Genomic DNA, 18,578 nt, shown 5'->3' with positions numbered 1-18,578 from the left:
TAGTCCTTAGTCTCCCTTCTTCCTTTTTAACAGGACTTATGAGACACTTTGGTGGAAGCCCTTGGGTCCCATCGAAGTAGTCTTAGTTTGTTTTTAAATTATTCACTTATAGATAGTGGGTTGTTGGTAGTTTCTCTTTACTTTCCCTTTTATTGGAAAGGTGACACATCACCATAACCTATGGACAGCTGCAACCCTTATCACCAGTTTGTCAATCTCCAAATTCAATAGGGCAAGTTAGATTTTCCAAAGGGCAAATAGCTTGTAAGGATGACTAGTTTCCCTTTTTTGTTTTACATTAAGGTATTAGAGGAAGAGTTCTCCACAGTGTGTTAGCATTGTTATGAACATCTGGAAGAACCCATGAGCTCAAGATATGGCCTTCAATGTGGTTTACAAATTATATGGGCATTGGCAAGATAGTGCCATCGAATTCCCAGGGAATTCCATAATTTGCTCTAGTTATCAAACCAAATACCAGGCATGTCTACCATATATCAACTATTGCCATTAAAAGCCAAGGTATCCATACGATTTCCAAGGTGATTCACCCAAAACGCAATCCACTCTAATCACACCATCCAAGGCTCTTTGTGAGGTTCAATTATTCAACGTTAGAGTAGCAGTTCCAGGATTCATAGTGCCCGTCTACCAAAAGAGTCAAATTGCATTATGCCCTCTTGGTAAAGCACATTACGTTATGGCAAGTTAGCACAACAGTCCCGACCTCCCTAATGCTCAGATAGCTTTATAATTGCCTGTTAGCACAGATGTGCTACATTTCATTATGCCAAGTTACAACAGTTACCATAGTGAGGAAACATTCCATTATGCCCACTTACCACAATTATGTCACCTTTCATTATGCCTAATTATAACAGTGAGGACAACTTCCACATTGCCCTGTTAGTAAAGTGAGGCCAGTATTAAGCATGCCCAATTTGCAAAGCAGTGCCAGTTTGAACTATTCTCGATCATCAAATCACAGCCAGATTTCTTTTTGCCTAAGTGAAACAGTAGGCTTTGCCCCATTAGCCAGTTAGGCTACCGTTCTTTATTCCCAGTTGCACAGGTCCAATTAGCAACGTAATAGAAAACTAGCAAATTAAGGACAAGCGGCATACTTATTATCATAGCAAGTATGCCCAGTTACAGTAATCAGTGCAGATCCTAGTATACCAAGTAAACACATCAAAGGCAGATTACAGTATGTCATGTTACACAGTAAGGGGATCCCATTCTGCCCAGTTAGCACGGTAAGGCAAGATTCCATCAGGCTCAATTCGCACAGTAAGACCAGAACTATAACATGAAAATACTTTCAGCTCAGTGCACTTCTATGGAAGACAATGGGCCTCCTTACTGGTCCGGCGGTAACCTTGCTGGTGATATCGGTGGGTTTCCGCTAGACTGGTAATGATTTACTGGCGCCTGACTTCCCGGTAACAGCAGGGGATTACAACCCTGGGCGACCAGAAAGTCAGGTGCTGGGAAAATGTAAGTCCCCATTCCCATAGAGTCCAATAGGGCTCTATGGGAGTGGGAACCACGGAAGCACTGGCACCGTTAATAACGGTGCCAGTGCTTTTCGTGAATACTCTGCAGACGTGTGCCGTTCCACCCGGCTGGTCTGACCTGCCGGGCTGGGCGGCACACGCCTGCAGACCTGTAATATGCTGGTCCGGAAACAACTGTGCCAGTAAGCTTACCGGCAGCGCTGTTTCCGACCGGCAGGCTCAGAATGAACCCCAATGGCTGCATACGCATTAACAACAACATCGACAGTTCATTAGCAACATTCTACAGGCGGAGGATTATGTATACAACCACAGGCGACTCTTTGGTGGGTTGTTAATAAGTGGAAGAAAGTCTCGGTCATTGGTAATACCAAAGACCACATGGATTGCATTGCAGTTTATGTATTTTGTTAGATATGAGTTGTAGCAGCTTATCTTTATAACTACATTTACTAGCCGCCCTATGTTATCATTCATATTACATTCCAGATTGTGTGCAATCTAACCCAACATGCTGCTCAAACTCAGCTGGCTCTGAACCCTCGGACAACAGGAATGATTATTTTAAAAACATTTGAAGACCTCATTCGTGCAATTGTTTTCTTCTGGTCTTTGTGTTTGGAATAAAGTATCGGACATAAAGTAACCCCAACTGCACATTTTTTAAATATTGGATGCCAAGGTTTACTCCATGATGAAAGAGACATAATGTCACACAACTCTGAGGGGTATCATTTCTAATTGAGCAGTAAGGTTTAGAGACAGTTCCTTCTTTCCTATCCCTATTAGATAGGCAGTGTACCATCCATCACCTAGGGCCGGGAACTCCTGTCAGGGACAGGGTCTTCTTCCACTAGGGACATCCAGACCATTGTTTTTCCTCTTTACTGCTTGAGTCTACTGACAGTAGAAATCACTGCACCGATCTGTTCTCATACAGAACCATTGTTTTGTGGTAATAAGACTGTTTTGTAACGGTTAGCGAATGTACTCAGTTCCTATTATATATTCAACCTAGCTCTGTTGTTGTAAACTCACAGAACTCTGAGGGACATTTTCATACCTTTGGCCTCACTATGGTGGATTTGCTGTCAGAATATGAGTGGGGTAATGGGGGAGTTCACCTCACTCCCAGAGTACATTGGACTGCTTAGAGATTTGGAGGAATTATCATGTGGTAATTTCTCTGGTTCCTGCAACTAATCTTTAACTCTAAACTCGTTATTTGGTGGTGCAGAAATTCCTGATTTAAGATGATGAGAAGGTTATTCCAATGCGTGGGTCCCCGAACAGTGCATAATTGACCACCAACTGTAGGGCATTGGACCTTGGGAACAACTAAAAGTCTGCTTCTAGCTAATCTGCCTGCTCTAACAGGCCTGAGTGATGGATCAGAGAGGATAGATAGGCTGGACTGGTGCCCCTGACATTTCTGCACAGAATATGATTTTTAACTTTACGAAAAAGACACATGGGGCCCCATTACGACCCTGGCGCTCCCGAAATGAAGGGAAGGGTGCTGGTACGGGACCGGCACCCATCATTACGGGAGCGCCTATTACGAGGTTCCCTTTGCTGGACCCGGAACAGACGTCTGGTAAAACCAGATGTCCTTTCTGGGTCCCGCGACGGGAAGAGGGAGCTAATAACGGGTCATTTGTAATGTGCCCGTTATTACTTCCCTACCCATTCCCATTGAGCCCTGTGGGGGCTCAAATGGGAATGGGGAATGGTTCCTTCAAGGAGGAATTACCGGGTCCTCCAATGTTGAAATGACCCGGAAATTCCCCATTGAAGGAACCCCGTATTGGAGCCCGGTATGGAGGCAACCATGGCGCTAATAGCATCATGGCTACCTCCATACGCGTAATGAGGCCCATGGTCTGTTTTCTTCAGTCCAGTGACTAGCCTGTCTCCACAGTTCTGCATGGACTGAAGGTTAGCAATCATAGAGCGGGGAAGTGCTTCATATAATGAGTTATAATCTTCGAGGCGGGAGTTCACAAAGCCTTCCCCCATGACAGCACTCTTTTTAAAAAGGAGATAGGCAAGGGTGTGCTTGAGAGTTTTGATTTGAAGTAACACCTTTTTGAGGTTATTTATCTGAGGGGCCAAGGGAAGTACAGTTTCCATAAGCAATCCAAGAGTGTGAACAGGAGTGGTTTAGTTAGAGAATAAAAACAAAAATGTATTGCAGTGACTGAGAGATTAGGCTACTATTATATGGCCTGACTGAGAAGTTAGGTCTCCGTTTTCCCCCATTCAGTTGGAGCAAGGTTTGTTTCATCAAGGTCTGAATGCCCTCCGAGCACATTATCTGATATGGGGTATCTTTAAGCTTGATGATGAAATGTGTGTGATTGGTGTAGGCTAATGAGCAAAATCAAATAGAAAAAATAAGCCTCACATAGAGGTTGAATAACTGTGGTCATCTAGGAGATGCCTGGGAAACTCCTAAAGGGACTGGCTTAGGGGGTGGGATGAAAAAGATTCAGGGCTACTTCCTGGTATCGCTCTCCATAGAAGGAGAACCAATGTCAAGCTTTTGGCTGCAGATGAGAGGGCAGTCTATTCACACCAGGGTCCTTTGCCCAACCATATTGAAAGCTACTGAGAGAATAAGAATTCCAACAAAACGAAGAGTGGACACCATTACACGACTCAAATGAAATCTGCATTGAAAGACATCAAGAATCATTTTAAGGAAGATTGGATCTGGAATATAAAAGTGGTTTCCAGGATTGATTGATTGGGTTTTATTAACCCTTTCGGCTGTTAGGCCTTTCGTGACAGCTGTTAAATACAGAATCCATTACATAGTAAATACAGCACATACACATATTAAAACCCCATTTCAATTTAAGTACAAAACACTTACATAGCAAAAACGATATCTAAAGGAGCTTGGAAACTAAAGGTAACCTGGCGAAGGCCCCATACTTGGCAGTGATAGTGAGATCTGAGGAGGGGTATTTCCGAAGTGGACACATTGGAATAGTAGGAAAAATGCTCTGAATATCAAGTGCATCAAGAAACGTCCCTATTTTCTTGATTTAGTTGATGGATCAAGTCCTGGATGTCATTGCCTAAGGCAAGACGGAAGTGATAATACGGGTAGTGGCTGGCAGGAAGGGCAATCATGTCATTTACCACTTGAAATTACTTTAGATCTGTGACTTGTTCGAAATATTAGGGCATAGTGTGAAATGTATTTGGTGAAGATGTCAAACATTGGCCTGACTCCCTTCTTTCTCCTTCTGATTGTGCAGAACCTTCGCTGGATGGCCCCGGAGGTGTTCAGCCAGTGCACACGATACACCATAAAAGCAGATGTCTTCAGCTATGCCTTGTGTCTCTGGGAACTTCTAACAGGTGAAGTCCCCTTCGCCCACCTAAAACCAGGTAACATTAAGTATTACGACCTGAAGGCATGAATTATGAATGTTAATATTGTGTTAGTGATTAGGCAATTCCAGACTGATGAAAGGTTGGCTAGAACATTTTACTGTACTGTACGATTTGGTTTTATTGAAGCATAAACAAGGCAGCAATGCTGCTCTTCTTATGACAATGGAACTATGAAATATGCCAGATTCCTTGCAAGTGAATTTGGGTTCCCACAGCGCCAAGAGTTGATGAGTCTATCTGTCGCATATTTCACGAAGAACGTCAACATGCACAGAGAAGTCAACACTGTAATGCACGAATTACCTACTGGAGACATGTTTCTCATTTAACCTCTGCTGCATCTCAGGGTTGGGCATTAATGGTTTAGCCTGATCAACATCCTTGGGTCAGGGATCTTCTAACTAGACTTGGGTGCCTTGAACTGACAGGAAGGGAGGATAACTGTGGCTCTGATTGGAATAGAACTACACTCCTTTCCAACCATGCAAACACAACCTTGAGCCATTGTGTTGCTGTCATGCAAATCTTCATAGCAATTGCTTTTTTTCACTTGATCATTTACAGAAATCCGTAGCTTGCAATTATTCCTCTCATATAAACGCACAGGGCATGATTGACAAAGCGTGGCTCATAGTACCTTCAAATGTGTGTCGAATGTGTGAGCTTTGCAAGAGAAGGAACAATCACGCCCTTACACACCTTATTAGCACAGTGTATGTTATGCTAGATGGGTCAGAATCAAACCAAACTTTTAAATATTAAAAATCAGAGGGCAACCATTCAGCACAATATGCATGTGCACAATCTAAATGTGGGCGGTGTAAAAGTGATAGGACTTAGAGGTATTGCGCTCATCCTTGGCAGAGTTTTGATAAAGCAGAATTGTGTCCCAAACATCTTAATGCAAAATGCTGCGCTTTCTTACGTTCGGAAGCGCTGGGTTTCACCCTGAAAACATCTGCGCGTCTGCCAACTGTGTAGCTATTTTGTTTTTGAGGAGCGTTTCCGAGTGCCATTTTCCGGGCTGTGCCTTTGGGAGATGATACGTGAAATGAGGTTTAGGCAGAGCTGGCAGCTGGACTAATTCCATTACATCCAGTGAGATCCGATATTTCAAGGAATATTTTATTTTGCAACTTTATACAACAAAAAGAGGTTTGCAGTAATTTGAAGGATGTGATCATTCACTTAATTTAATGTAGCATACGTAAAACTAATAACACCTCTACGATGTGCATATGTCTGAAAGAAAACACACATTCCTAGCGTGAGGTCATACGTTAGAGATTTACCACACATACACACACACACATTCATATATTATCCTATATTCCATTATACCCTTGCTCTGCTGCTTTCAAGCCATTGAACAACTCCAAATATTGCCTTGTCTGTCAACTTTGAAACCAATGTCATGCGTACTGGCTATGCTAAGTGGCTATTGGGGTGCTTTCTTACATATATGTGCCTTGCTTCAACAATTCAATGATACCTTTTTCAGTTTGCCTCAGTGACAGAAGTGTTATCAATAGAAAATTGGCTGACACTAGCAAAGCTAATGGTTCAATCACTGCAATTCAATGGGGCTAACAACAAAACCGTAACACAAAATCCCCCTTCTCCCACCATTTTAGAAAACAATTAGAAAAGATGAAAATTAGCTAAATCATGGGAGTGTACCACTTTGGAGACGTATGTTAACTCCAGAATGATTCCAGTGCGGTGTGCAAACAGTGTGATTTGTGGCGAGGTGGCAGCAAGTCTCTAAAACCTTTCCCTGGACACATGTGGAAAAACAATAGTCTGTTTTTGCTTTCCATATCCTGAGAGACAGACCTTCAATAAATACTCTGCACCTGCCGCGGAGCGCGGTGCAGTGTGCAGACAGTGGGCCTCATTATGATTTTGGCGGTAGCCATGTCGCTATTGGAGGCATGGCTGCCACCAAAATCGGGTCCGGGTTCCCAGAATGGGGAATTACCGGGCCATTCTGAGTTCGGAGGGCCCGGTAATTCCTCCCTCCAGGAACCAGGGCCGGACCTTCCCCATTCCCATTCAGCCCCTATAGGGCTGAATGGGAATGCGGTAGGGAGCTAACAACGGGCCGATTACGGCCGGTCCGTTGTTAGCTCCCTCTTCCCCTCGCGGGTCCCGCTCTGCACTTCTGGTGAAACCAGACGTGCAGAGCGGGTCCCGCGAGGGGACCTCGTAATGTGGCGGAATGGTGTTAACGGGTCCGCATCCTTTTGCGGCACCCATTAACCCATTCCGCCACTCTTGTAATGAGGCCCAGGGTGTTTTGTGTTTGGGGCTTGGAGTACTGAGCACAGAGAATATCAGTGAGCGAGTTCTGCCTTACATCTGATTGTGAAAGTGATTGTAATGCTTCTGCGCAGTTGCCCATTGACCCAAATACTTTCTTTCAGTCTACTGCCTGCACGAGACAATTCATTTGTCCTTAATAGATTGCTGCCTCTAGAATTCTTTACTTCGGTCTGCTTCTTCCGTTGACACTTGGTAGATTTGGGCGTGTGAGTGCTACAATATAGCTCATAGCCCTTTCTACTGTATTTCCAGCTGTTTGATACTCGGTGGGACGGGAATCTGTTCTACGGTTAGTAGTACATAGCCCTTCTCCACTGTGTTTACTGCCTGCTAAAAACCTGACTGATGGCACAGTTGAAAAGTGACGAAGCAGAGTTTCCCCTGAGTTTTGGCAGTGATTGGGGAGGTTTATCACGTGTTCTCGATTGCACGTTGATACAGTACTTTATTTGTGACCTCTTGTAAAATCTATCTACTCTTGAACCATGCCGAGTAAAGCTATCATGAAAACCAGGTCTCAGAAATCCTGGAATGGAAACCTATGTGAAAAACTACCCCCGAAAAGAGGGGGTCAGAACAAATCTGGAAATCGTGTTGCTCTACTCGCTCTGATGTAGCGAGCTGTCGCAAAGCTCAAAACAATGTGACTGAAAAGAGAACAATGACAGCTTTCTATCAGCCAGCAAGCACAGTCTCAAGAATTCGTCGCAGTGCATTCACCACCATTTGAAGTATCTAACATAGATTACGGGGACATAGATAATAATTCACTGCTAGCAATGTGTTGTATGTTGTCAGGCACTGCAGCCAGGTGTGCTGTGTCTGCTCCCAATGTACAGGTTATTTCATGGAAATAACATTGCCCTAGATGACATTTTAGATAGCCCCTGTGACCCAGGCTGCCATTGCATCTGATGGCCCGCAAGATATTCTTCAGGTTACACAGGCCACCCAACCACGATTTTCGATGTCATCTAATATCTGGGAAACTACCGATGCTGTACAAAGCCTCTCTACTAGGTCCCACACTGGTCATGATTCTGCCTCAAGTAATAACGTGGATATGTCTGAAGGTCACTTACAATTTGCGGTCACGATTTTGCTAAAGTTGTGTGGCAATATACTTGAAGAAGTGAAAACAAATGGAGCAGTTGTTGAAGAGCTAAACTTGAGAACACAACATGAATTGCTTAGCCCTAAAAGTTTAGCCCAAGATGATCTGGTAGCTCCCATTGACCCTGCCTCTGAACGTGTTGATTGTGATTTAAGGTCTACCACTTTGTTCTTGGACACATATAAGAATGATGCGGCAGAGTTGTCTATGTACAGAACTCGTAAAGAAAGGTGCTTGGAAAAACGTGCTAGAATGTGCAAACAAGCTGCGAATAGAAAGTTAGCTACTCCCATCTAAATGCAACCTGCTGCCCGCTAAATTCTTCTTCTATATTACCCGAGCAAACGTCACTGGTAAAAAATGCATTGAATTCCAAGAAGAAACGACCAAAGGGCCAGAGTGCTCCTGGCACCCTGACTAGTTAGCTGTTGATTGATGAACCACCGGCTAGACCACCTCTGAGGACACGTGTCAAGTTAAACCTGTATTGTCTCAGCCATCGGTGGGTCCTCAACCTGCCCTCCAACCCACATAGTGACGGAATTGAAAACCTTCACTCTAAGCAGGGGACCTAAGAAATGTTCTGATGGTCTAATCTCCTTAATGTGTGTAGTAGAATACCCACATTGTGTGTACTGTCCTCCACTGAGTGGAGTTTTGTTGAACCTGTGAAGGTTAATGGTGGTAATTATTTTCATGTGCACTGCTCATCTGCTGAAGTGACTTCTCTTATTCGTAATCATCAGACACCCATTCAGAATTCAGGATATGTTATTGATTGGCCCTCCCATGTCCCTATACCTCCAGTAGTTAAGGCCCCGTTGGTGGCGACTCCATCTCCTAAGGTAGAGGTAGCGGGTAGGATGGTAGATACCATCAGCAAGGATGTCCTTGATGATGCTACTAGTTGGGATTGGTTTTGGAAGCTTTTAGTTCACCAACTTTAAAGTTCAGCAGTTGGAATACAAGGATCGCTTCTCCTATTTTCTGAGTTTGATGTTCTTTTTATGCGGTAAAACTGTCTCTGTTCAAAGATTCATATTGAGGGCTATACATTAGTTCAACAACATACAATTAAGGGCGTTAGTGGCCATCCCTTTGGAGGTTTGATTATTGGAGTGAAACACAATGTTCCAATGGTCAATTTGAATACAATTGTTAGTACAGATAACATTCTTGTAATTGAAATATTGGTGAATGTTGAGGGTAGTTTGGTCCCAATATTGCTTATTAATGTACATGTTTCTCCAGAAATTGATATTCCAGATGAGATTCTATAGACAATTGATGTAATCTATTCTACCGGGATGATTACACACAACCATAAATTTGTATTGATAGGCAGTAACCTTAATGCCGCATGTAGAGACCATGACAATGGCCCTAATTACACACATGATAAGCCAAAGAGCATTATGGGAAAACCTAGAGGGAATCAGAAAGGTAAGATGTGGATTGCTACCCAGAGGCGTACCTCCGGATATTGTCCTGGCCAGTGTACATGGTCTGCTGGGGCCTGTTCCTCCCCACTAGATTACTTATTTATAACCAATTACTGCTCAGAGAGAGTTTTACAGTTGGAAACTCATGGTAATGATTTTAGTGACCATAACATCCTGATACTCATTTTGAATATGTGCACCAAACATTAAAATCTGATAACTCATGTTGATCTTGAAGTTATCCATGGGTGTAACAGGATATGCTGGACACCTAAGCCACAATATTTTAATGCTCTCATCTTGGATGAAGTAGATTTTTGGGAAGGATGGAACGTTGAACACATTATCGGTCTGTTGGAAACACTAGCCCATCGAACAGGGAAAGTAGACCACCATCAAGTTGCCATTAGTGATGGTAAACATAAAAATGCCTTTGGCACCGAAGTACGCGATGTTAAGCGCTTAATGCAGCGCCATATTAGGAGAGCACGAATAGAACTAGCTTGTAATAGGCTTTATGAAGTAAAAATTGCATGTATAAAAAAAGAGTACATGAGTTGGTTAAGGAGAAGGCATTCTGTCCTTACTGGGCAGTGGCAGTTAATGTTCTCTTTACTTTGTTGTGGGAATACTAGATCCATTTGGCAAATGCTGGCTAGAGCCAGGGGAGACTCCTGATGTACAATGGTGAATCCAATCCCGGAGTATAGGTGGAAAGAATACATTCTGTTAAATGTTGTGTCTATTGAAGAGCCCATTTCGAAAATGATTATGGGGGGAGTTGGATATTAGCCCCTACTGTCAGTGAAATCCACATGGCAATTGTACATTTGAAAAGCTCACGAGCGTCCGGATCAAATGGGTTGTATAACGCTGTCCTTAAGTCTGATCCCGAGGCATGGGCAAAAGCGGTATAGGTCTTATTTGGTAAAGTATGTTCTGAAAAAATAGTTCCCACTACATGGCAGATGGCCATTCTCGTGCCCATATATAAAAAAGGCGACAGATTATGCCCTGCAGATTACAGACTGCTCTCCTTGTTGGATGTCACAGGTAAACTGTTTATCACCTTTGTACTTACATTACACTGAAACCGGTTTTCATCTTGGTTCTGCGACTACACATAACATCAGGCTATTGGACGCATTGATCCACAAAGCTGCACAAAAGGGAAATCCTGCTCTGTACATAATTTTGGTGGACTTTAGTGCTGCATTCGACAAAGTTGTGATCATGGGGCTGTTCAGAATGGCTACTATCATTATAAATCTATACTCTGATAACATTGTTCGGGTTCGAGTAGACAACTCTGTATAATCCATATCTAGCTAATCTCCAGCAAAGTTGATGGCTGCTGATGGATTCTCACCTCAGCTTTGCTCCACAAACATTGTGAGCCTGCTCTATGCTGACGATCTTGCTCTGTTACATTGCACAATAAGGGCAGCCAAAAACAGATTTTGCAGAACAGAATGATCTGGTGATCAACATGAACAAGACCAAAATCATGTTAGAATAGGGAAGCAAGCTCGCTAGAGTAAACTTTCAGATTTACTCCCATAGAGTTAAGTATGTAGATAGATGTCCCTACCTAGGAGTTGAGCTGATGGTGGATGGGGAGTATAAATCCATTGTGGAGAGTAAGAAAAGGAAGGGCAGACAGCTGACTTGTTTAATTGGCAAATCTGCAAATCACATGGCTTAATGTAGACGAAAGAATCTTCTGGAGGAAGCTGTTGCACCTTTCTCCAACCACCCGAATGGCCTATCTCTGCCTCAAATTAGGATGGGGTTCCCTTAAGAGTCAGTTTCCAATACGCAGAGGTTGCCTATATATTAAATGTTGCAGTTTACCCCAACACCCATTGCCACACTATATGAGCAAACATTATGATTTGAAACTATTCAATTATTTTGTAAAGTTGAATGATGAATGCTTTATGGACATGAACTGGATTCCTGATTACGCACGCGGTACAAATTTTGCAGTATTGAAGGCTATTTTTAAATGTATACATGAACAGTGTGACTGGATAAATACATATTTGCATCTCCAGAGACTACACGATTTTAAATATATATCAAATATTAGCCATCATTACCTTAAAGCACAACAGTACCTTCTGAAATGTCCATGTCCGACTGTCCGTAAATTCATGATGAAACTACGAGTAAATCAACTTCCAGTGCATGCATTACAAGGTAACTATACTAACGTCCCTCTTGAACAAAGAATATGCTGTGTCTGCAAGCTGCAGTCGAACATCTAATCACCAAGACATGTCCTGACATTATGTCCTACGATGGGAACAGTTTATATGACTACCCTGGGTCGATTTGTGGCCAGTTATGATGCCATAAGAAGTGATGCATTTTTGAACTTCTGTTTAAATTCTGTCCGTATTGCACTATATAAGATATGGGGTGATATATTAAAGTACCTGAACATTGCGAGCAGCCATAGTTGAGGAGATGGCCTGTTGTACTCTATTGTTCTGTTAATTAAGTCGAATGGAAAAGCCAAATGAAATGAAATAAAAATAATTGACATACTAATCATTGATGTTTCAGAGGTTTTATAAACAGTTTTTAACATGTAGTAGAGATGTTTAGTTGTCTAATAACAGGTTGTAGATCCTTTGTTGAAAATGTAGTGACAAGGTTTTAAGTGTGATATGGGATGAGGTGAGTGGTGAGGATTCTATGTAACTTGAGACAAAGAAATGTTTATATATTTATATGTTTTATATGTTCTACATGTTTTACGACTTACATGTTTTTTAAAGGTTCATAATGAATCAATACAAATAAAAAAATATACATGATTCTAAGTTACCTCCATATATTGACCTTTCCGAGTTATGACTCATAGTCATTAAAACTGCTGGTTAAATACGCTAAAATGTACACTGAGAAACTTGTGAGAGCTATTTCTTCTTTAAATGGGGATCTAAAACTGGACAGTGACCGAGACAGGAAGCAGGCATTTTAGGGTACATTCTTTATTTAAAGTTCATAGCTATCAGGATGGAATTTGACAAAATAAGGGCATTTCAAAGAGACACTACTGATTGTAAGAGTGACCATATTTATACTTTTGCCTGAAAATTTGACTTATTGTACTGAACTTCCAAAAATATAGCATTCCCTCCAGACACCAATGTAGTTAATCTGTAATCCTCAGATAACAGTTATGCAGAGGATGAGGATTTTGTAAGTGCCCGAGGCCTACAAGCAAAGACACATGATTTTTTAGATAACATCAGAATGAATTACACCACTGAAAGCTTGTGCGCCCCAAGGAAACCTGTTGTTGAAACATGTACAGTGGGCACGGACGAAGACCATGGCTAATGGGCCCCAAAGAGACTTATTGATGCATGGCCCCCAAAGAATCCTATTGGTGACATTTGTACAGTGGGCCCCAAAGAAACCTATTGGTGCAACATGTAAAGTGGCCATGGCCAAAGGCCATGACTGGTGGTCCCCAAAGAAATGTATTGAAGCATGGGCCCAAAGAAACCTATTGGTGCAACATGTACCGTGGCCATGTCCAAAGGATATGGCTAGTGGACTCCAAAGAAACTGTTGTATAACAAAACCCTTGAAATTCAGTGAAACAACTTTGGTTAAGAGAGAGTTAAAGTGATCAGATTTAACACGAAAAAACATAGCAACAAAACCTTTGAAATTCAGTGAAAAAACCTTAGTTAAGAGAGAGTTAGGGTGATCAGATATAACGCAATGAAACCCTTGAAATTCAGCACTCGCATTTCAAACAAGTCCACATTAACATTGTGGCCCCTGTTGCACAACGTATGACCACAATTATGACATTACAGATGACATCACTGATGACATCACTAATTATTTCATACATTACATCACTGATATCACTAATGACATTGTACATGACACCACTGGTATCACTGGTTTGATTAATTACATTTTGAAATAGGACAACAATGCTTTTTAAGATACCAAATATGTACTATTCATGCACAGTGAATTGCATTTTACCCTGATTTCTTTAACTTGAATGCACGGTATACAATTCTATATACATACAGACATTATTACAAAGAAGAATAGCATATAAGCATGTATGTATTTTGGAAGGAATCTGTTATATTTAATACAAATTCCTAAAAAGAAATGACTAAAAATATCAGGAATACAATTGCCTTGTCTATAATTAAAAATATGTACTTTCAAATCTTAATTTCTTTTCTATAAATGTAATTATGTAGGTATAAGCCACTGATTCTTTTTGTTTATATCACCAAACTTTGAATTCTTTGATTTATACTATCACAATGCACATGGTACTTACTTGGCTTTTGTATGTGATTATGTTTTATGAAGAAATTGTAAATTTAAATGTTAACATTGACTAATTTCAATCTATTCTTATTTTTTGTACTACTACGTATATTTATTAAATCATTGAAAGTTTGAAATACCTGAAATAGATTTAGCTGAATCCATTATTTTCTCTGCATGCAACAAAGTATTACAATTTCCTACTAATACATGAAATTCAAACCATTTGTGTAATGTTAAACATTTTTATTTTAGATTTTATAAGTTGAGAAGTACTACCAATTACTGCTTCACACATAATCACATAATTGTGTATGACTGTATTGTTCCGTGTCATGTTGTTATTATTAGGTGGAATGAAATAAAATGTCTAACAAAAGAGGTTAACAAAAATGTTCTATTCTATTTAATCAGTAGTGTCATACATGATATAATTATTGATATCATCAGTGATGTCATGCATGATGCATTAGGGATGTCATCTGTGATGTCAACATTATGGGAATACGCTGTGCAAGAGGGGGCGCAAAGTTATGGTGAACTTGCTTGAAATGCGGGTGCTGATTTTCTGGGGTTTTACTTTTTCCTATTTATGATGGGTTCTCCCACTCCATTTTGGATTCAATGTGGCCCACCTAGGGCATAAGGAAGCATTTGTTTGGACCACTTCAGGGAGATTGGACCTTTCCAAAGGCCTCACTCTTAGCTAAAGTTTGTTCACTGAAAATATAGATATAGATATATAGATATTTATGGATATGGATATAGGTTAAAATAGCTGCAGCTGTACATCAAAAGTCTATTGTGATATTGTCATATTGTAGGTGATCAAGAAGTTCTGTTACCATGTAGAGGCATGACAATCTGAAGTTCATTTTCTTTATGCCCTTTTCAGATGAATTGCAATATCTTTTTACATACAGTTGGGGGCATTGTATCCCTAATAATGGTCACCATCAGACATCTCATACGTGGTTTCATTTTTCCCTTTCTCCGTCTTGTAAAATATATAGTCCAGTTATGATGTGTAACATACATATAAAACTGTACTGTGGGAATCACCCCTCCAACATGCTAATAATCACTTTAAAAATATGCATTTTGCATTTGTAAAATATGTGGCACCATGCACATAAGTACCTGCTCCCTGCACTAAAGTTCTGCAGAGCAATAAATGACATGTCTTCTTATCAACTAATCACTTAACACTACCATAGAACATTATTTTCTTATAGAGCATTGTTCAAAGAGAACTATCCTATAATTAGGTGTTAAAACAATAGAAGTTACTCTGATCTGAGGATGTCCTTTCACACTCCTTTCCTGCCTTTGTCAGCATGTATTGTCATATTACAGCTCACATGTGATAACCTGTTCCAGTTTTGGTAATGTAATCTTCTGATTACAGATGATTAGTGTGAAGGATTGCCATCTGTCAAAGGTGCACAAGCTCTAGCTTGTTTGATTTTTATTATTAGCAGTTTTAGGTTCAGGGGACATCTCAGCCAATTATGAAGCTGGGAACCAGAGCTTTACCTCATGGTAAACACACGTTCCCAGCTTCCTCAGAAGCAAAAACATGCTGTCTTCCCTGGCGGGACAGAAGATAACTGCTCCCATGTACCCCTTCTGCCCTACTTCCAGTCCCAATTTCCACATCCCTCACCCACCCCCACCCCTGTTCCACTTACCAGGATCTATCTTGTCCCTCACTTGCAACATAAAAACTTGTCTTCCTCATTGTGGTAATGGCCGCCATGGAAAGAGAGAAGGGACCACATGTAGTTCCCTTTTCCCTGGTACATGGCAGTCATCTTGTTTTGTTGAGAAACGGTCCGCGTGCCATTTCTCAGCTTAAACAGCCTCAAGTCAGCCTCACAGCAGTCACTCAAAGCATAGGGACTCCCCATGCTTCTTTTGGAAACTTCGAACGGCCACTGGCTTGCATCAACCAAACCGGGTCACCGCTGACTCATGGCAAGCAGAGCACATCCGTGTTCAGCTCGAATAACCTGGTCACCACTGCGGACAACCTCTAACCGCTGCCTCTTTGAACCCTGCATCGGATGACCAAGATCACTGCATCAAACCGAAGGACCTCTATTGGAGCATCACATTGCTCACCGACCCAAACCAGTGGTTACAAATGTACTAAACTGACTCAACTCACAAACCGACCCTGCTGTTTTATCTGAGCCGCATGACCCAAATTCTACACTTGAGCCACACTGAGCTCCAGCTAGAACTGACTAAAGGACAGTTCTCTGCTTGACCCAGCAGGACTTGCCACACCCCAACCTGTTTGACCTGCACCACAGTACAGTTGGTGGCTTGGTTCAACACTGTCAGATTACCTAAGATTAGCAAGACATTACTATTGACATATTCCTGCCCCGGGGTGCATCCTTGGGCCCTAGAGACTGGTATCTGTTTTCTCACTCAGAACATATCCTTCTAAATTCATTGTGCCTTTTCACCCCTATTTCATTCTGTATCTTTATATATATATTTTTATAGTTTATTTAAAAATGAGTGTGTTTAATTAAAGTATTACATGGACGCAGTAGCATCCATGTAGTTATGGTTAAGTTGGTGTTTTCATAGGAAGAGCATTTTTAGGGTGGCTTATAACTTCGCTCCCTCTGGACGAATCCTCACCAAACTTTGCAAAAAAAGTATATGGCCCACTCTGAATTTTGCAAAGTTTGGAGAGGTTTGGTCCAGGGGGGGGCAAAGTTATAGGTGGGTCCCAAAACATAGACATAATGGGAAAAAAAACTTTGCGCAGGCCTACAGCCCAAACCGCTGGATGGATTTACACCAAATTTGCGGCATGAGCGGGGGCTTGGTCCCAAAAGCGTGCTTTTGCAAATTTGGTGTAAATCCGTCCAGTAGTTTTTTTTAAAATGACCAAAATGTAAGGCAAAACAATTAGTGATATCTCCATTCGCTTCGCGGACGAACTTCCCAGTTCGCTCCGCTGACAGTGCCCTAATTGGCCGAGCAGCTTGCGCGATGTCCGCGGACATCTGACGTGTTCACTGATTGGACGGCGTGGGGCGTGGAGCACGTCAGATTTTTGGTGGCGTCCGAAATCTTGCATTCACGGATGACCACGGACAGCAAGGTGAAACTTGGTTTAAAAATTGTATTTAGTGGAGTGTGTTGGTGTGTAAGAGTGTTTGGGGAGGGCGGGGGAGTATGAGATAGGTGCAATGTTGTATTTTTTTTATTTGATAGATGCTTTTGTTGTGTTCGATTTGTCTGCGGACAACACGGCTGTTCTGAAATGTTCGTAAATAAACAGAATGGATTCGGTGTCAAGTTGAAAGTGTTCTAAGAAGACGCGTGGGGTCCTGGAATGTTCGCAGGGGATGTCCTGAAAACGTTGTCTGTATTGTTCGTTGTCAAGCTGAAAGTGTTCTAAGAACACTTGCAGTGTCCTGAAATGTTCGTACATAAAGAAAATGGGGTGTCCTGATGACGCTGTCCGTATCGTCCTCTGGCCAGTTGAATGTGTTCTAGGAGGTTCTGTAAGTCCGCGGACATTAAAATGGTTGAAATGCTTGAATCTATGGGTGTGATATGCTGCAGTGGTTGTGACCAGGGTATAGAATGTTGGGTGCATGGCCATTTGGCCATGCACCCAAGACTATTTGCCCTGGCCACAAACACAGCAGCATATCACACTCATATGCCATGCACCCAAGAGTCTATGCCCTGGCTACAAGCACCGCAGCATATCACACTCATAGTGGCTTATAACTTTGGGTCAAAAACAAATTTATAAGGAACAATGTTATAAGCCAGTATGGGTGTGATATGCTGCGATGGTTGTATTTATCATGTTATACTTACTATTTGGTCTAGTAACGGGAGTCCATGTTTTTCTTGTTCATTTCTGTGATAAAAGAAAATAGCATGTTAGTATTAGTATTTTATAAAGACTTATTACATTGTACAATCACAATTGTTTCTTTTTTTTACCCTCATATTTAGTAGATGACAAACCAGAGTACTGTGCAATTTGCTCAGTTTCTGTGTTTGTTGCTAACATCATTGGGTCTGTGGGAGAAAAAAAATCCATGTTGGATTACAAAAAACCTTTTTCTGTTATGCTACAGTTTATTTGTTTGTTTGTTTTCAGTGTTTACTTGTTGTTTCTGGCTAATGCTTTATACATTGGATTGTTCCAGTTTTTGGGAGCAGTAAGATATTAGGTATTTGTTTGGATATTGTAAAATTTTGGAGCAGTTAGATACCAGTAGGCGTATTCTAACTGTTTATTTTTTTATATAATTTCGTGGTATTGCTTTATCTATTTGGATATTTCTACATTTTGGGACAGTTAGATACCAATTGGCGTATTCTAACTGTCTATTTGCTCTATTTGAGTGGTATTAATTTATCTGATTAGTTGTTGTAGCATCTTTGGGCAGTTAGATAGCT

General features: G+C 41.4%; 1 protein-coding gene across 2 annotated transcripts in view; it reads left to right on the top strand.

Annotated features, from left to right (window-relative positions):
• Positions 1 to 18,578, top strand: part of TNNI3K (TNNI3 interacting kinase) — a 3,214,557-nt gene that overhangs the window by 2,066,403 nt on the left and 1,129,576 nt on the right. For both annotated transcript variants that reach the window (XM_069641910.1, XM_069641909.1), the window contains one exon: positions 4,787 to 4,919. In XM_069641910.1, the coding sequence (XP_069498011.1) occupies positions 4,787 to 4,919 (133 nt within the window). The remainder of the gene's footprint in view (positions 1 to 4,786; positions 4,920 to 18,578) is intronic.

Source organism: Ambystoma mexicanum, chromosome 1q, assembly GCF_040938575.1.
Source record: "Ambystoma mexicanum isolate Mex_15411 chromosome 1q, UKY_AmexF1_1, whole genome shotgun sequence".
Taxonomy (NCBI): domain Eukaryota; kingdom Metazoa; phylum Chordata; class Amphibia; order Caudata; family Ambystomatidae; genus Ambystoma; species Ambystoma mexicanum.
Note: the sequence above shows the minus strand (reverse complement) of the source record. Positions and strands in the feature narration are given on the sequence as shown.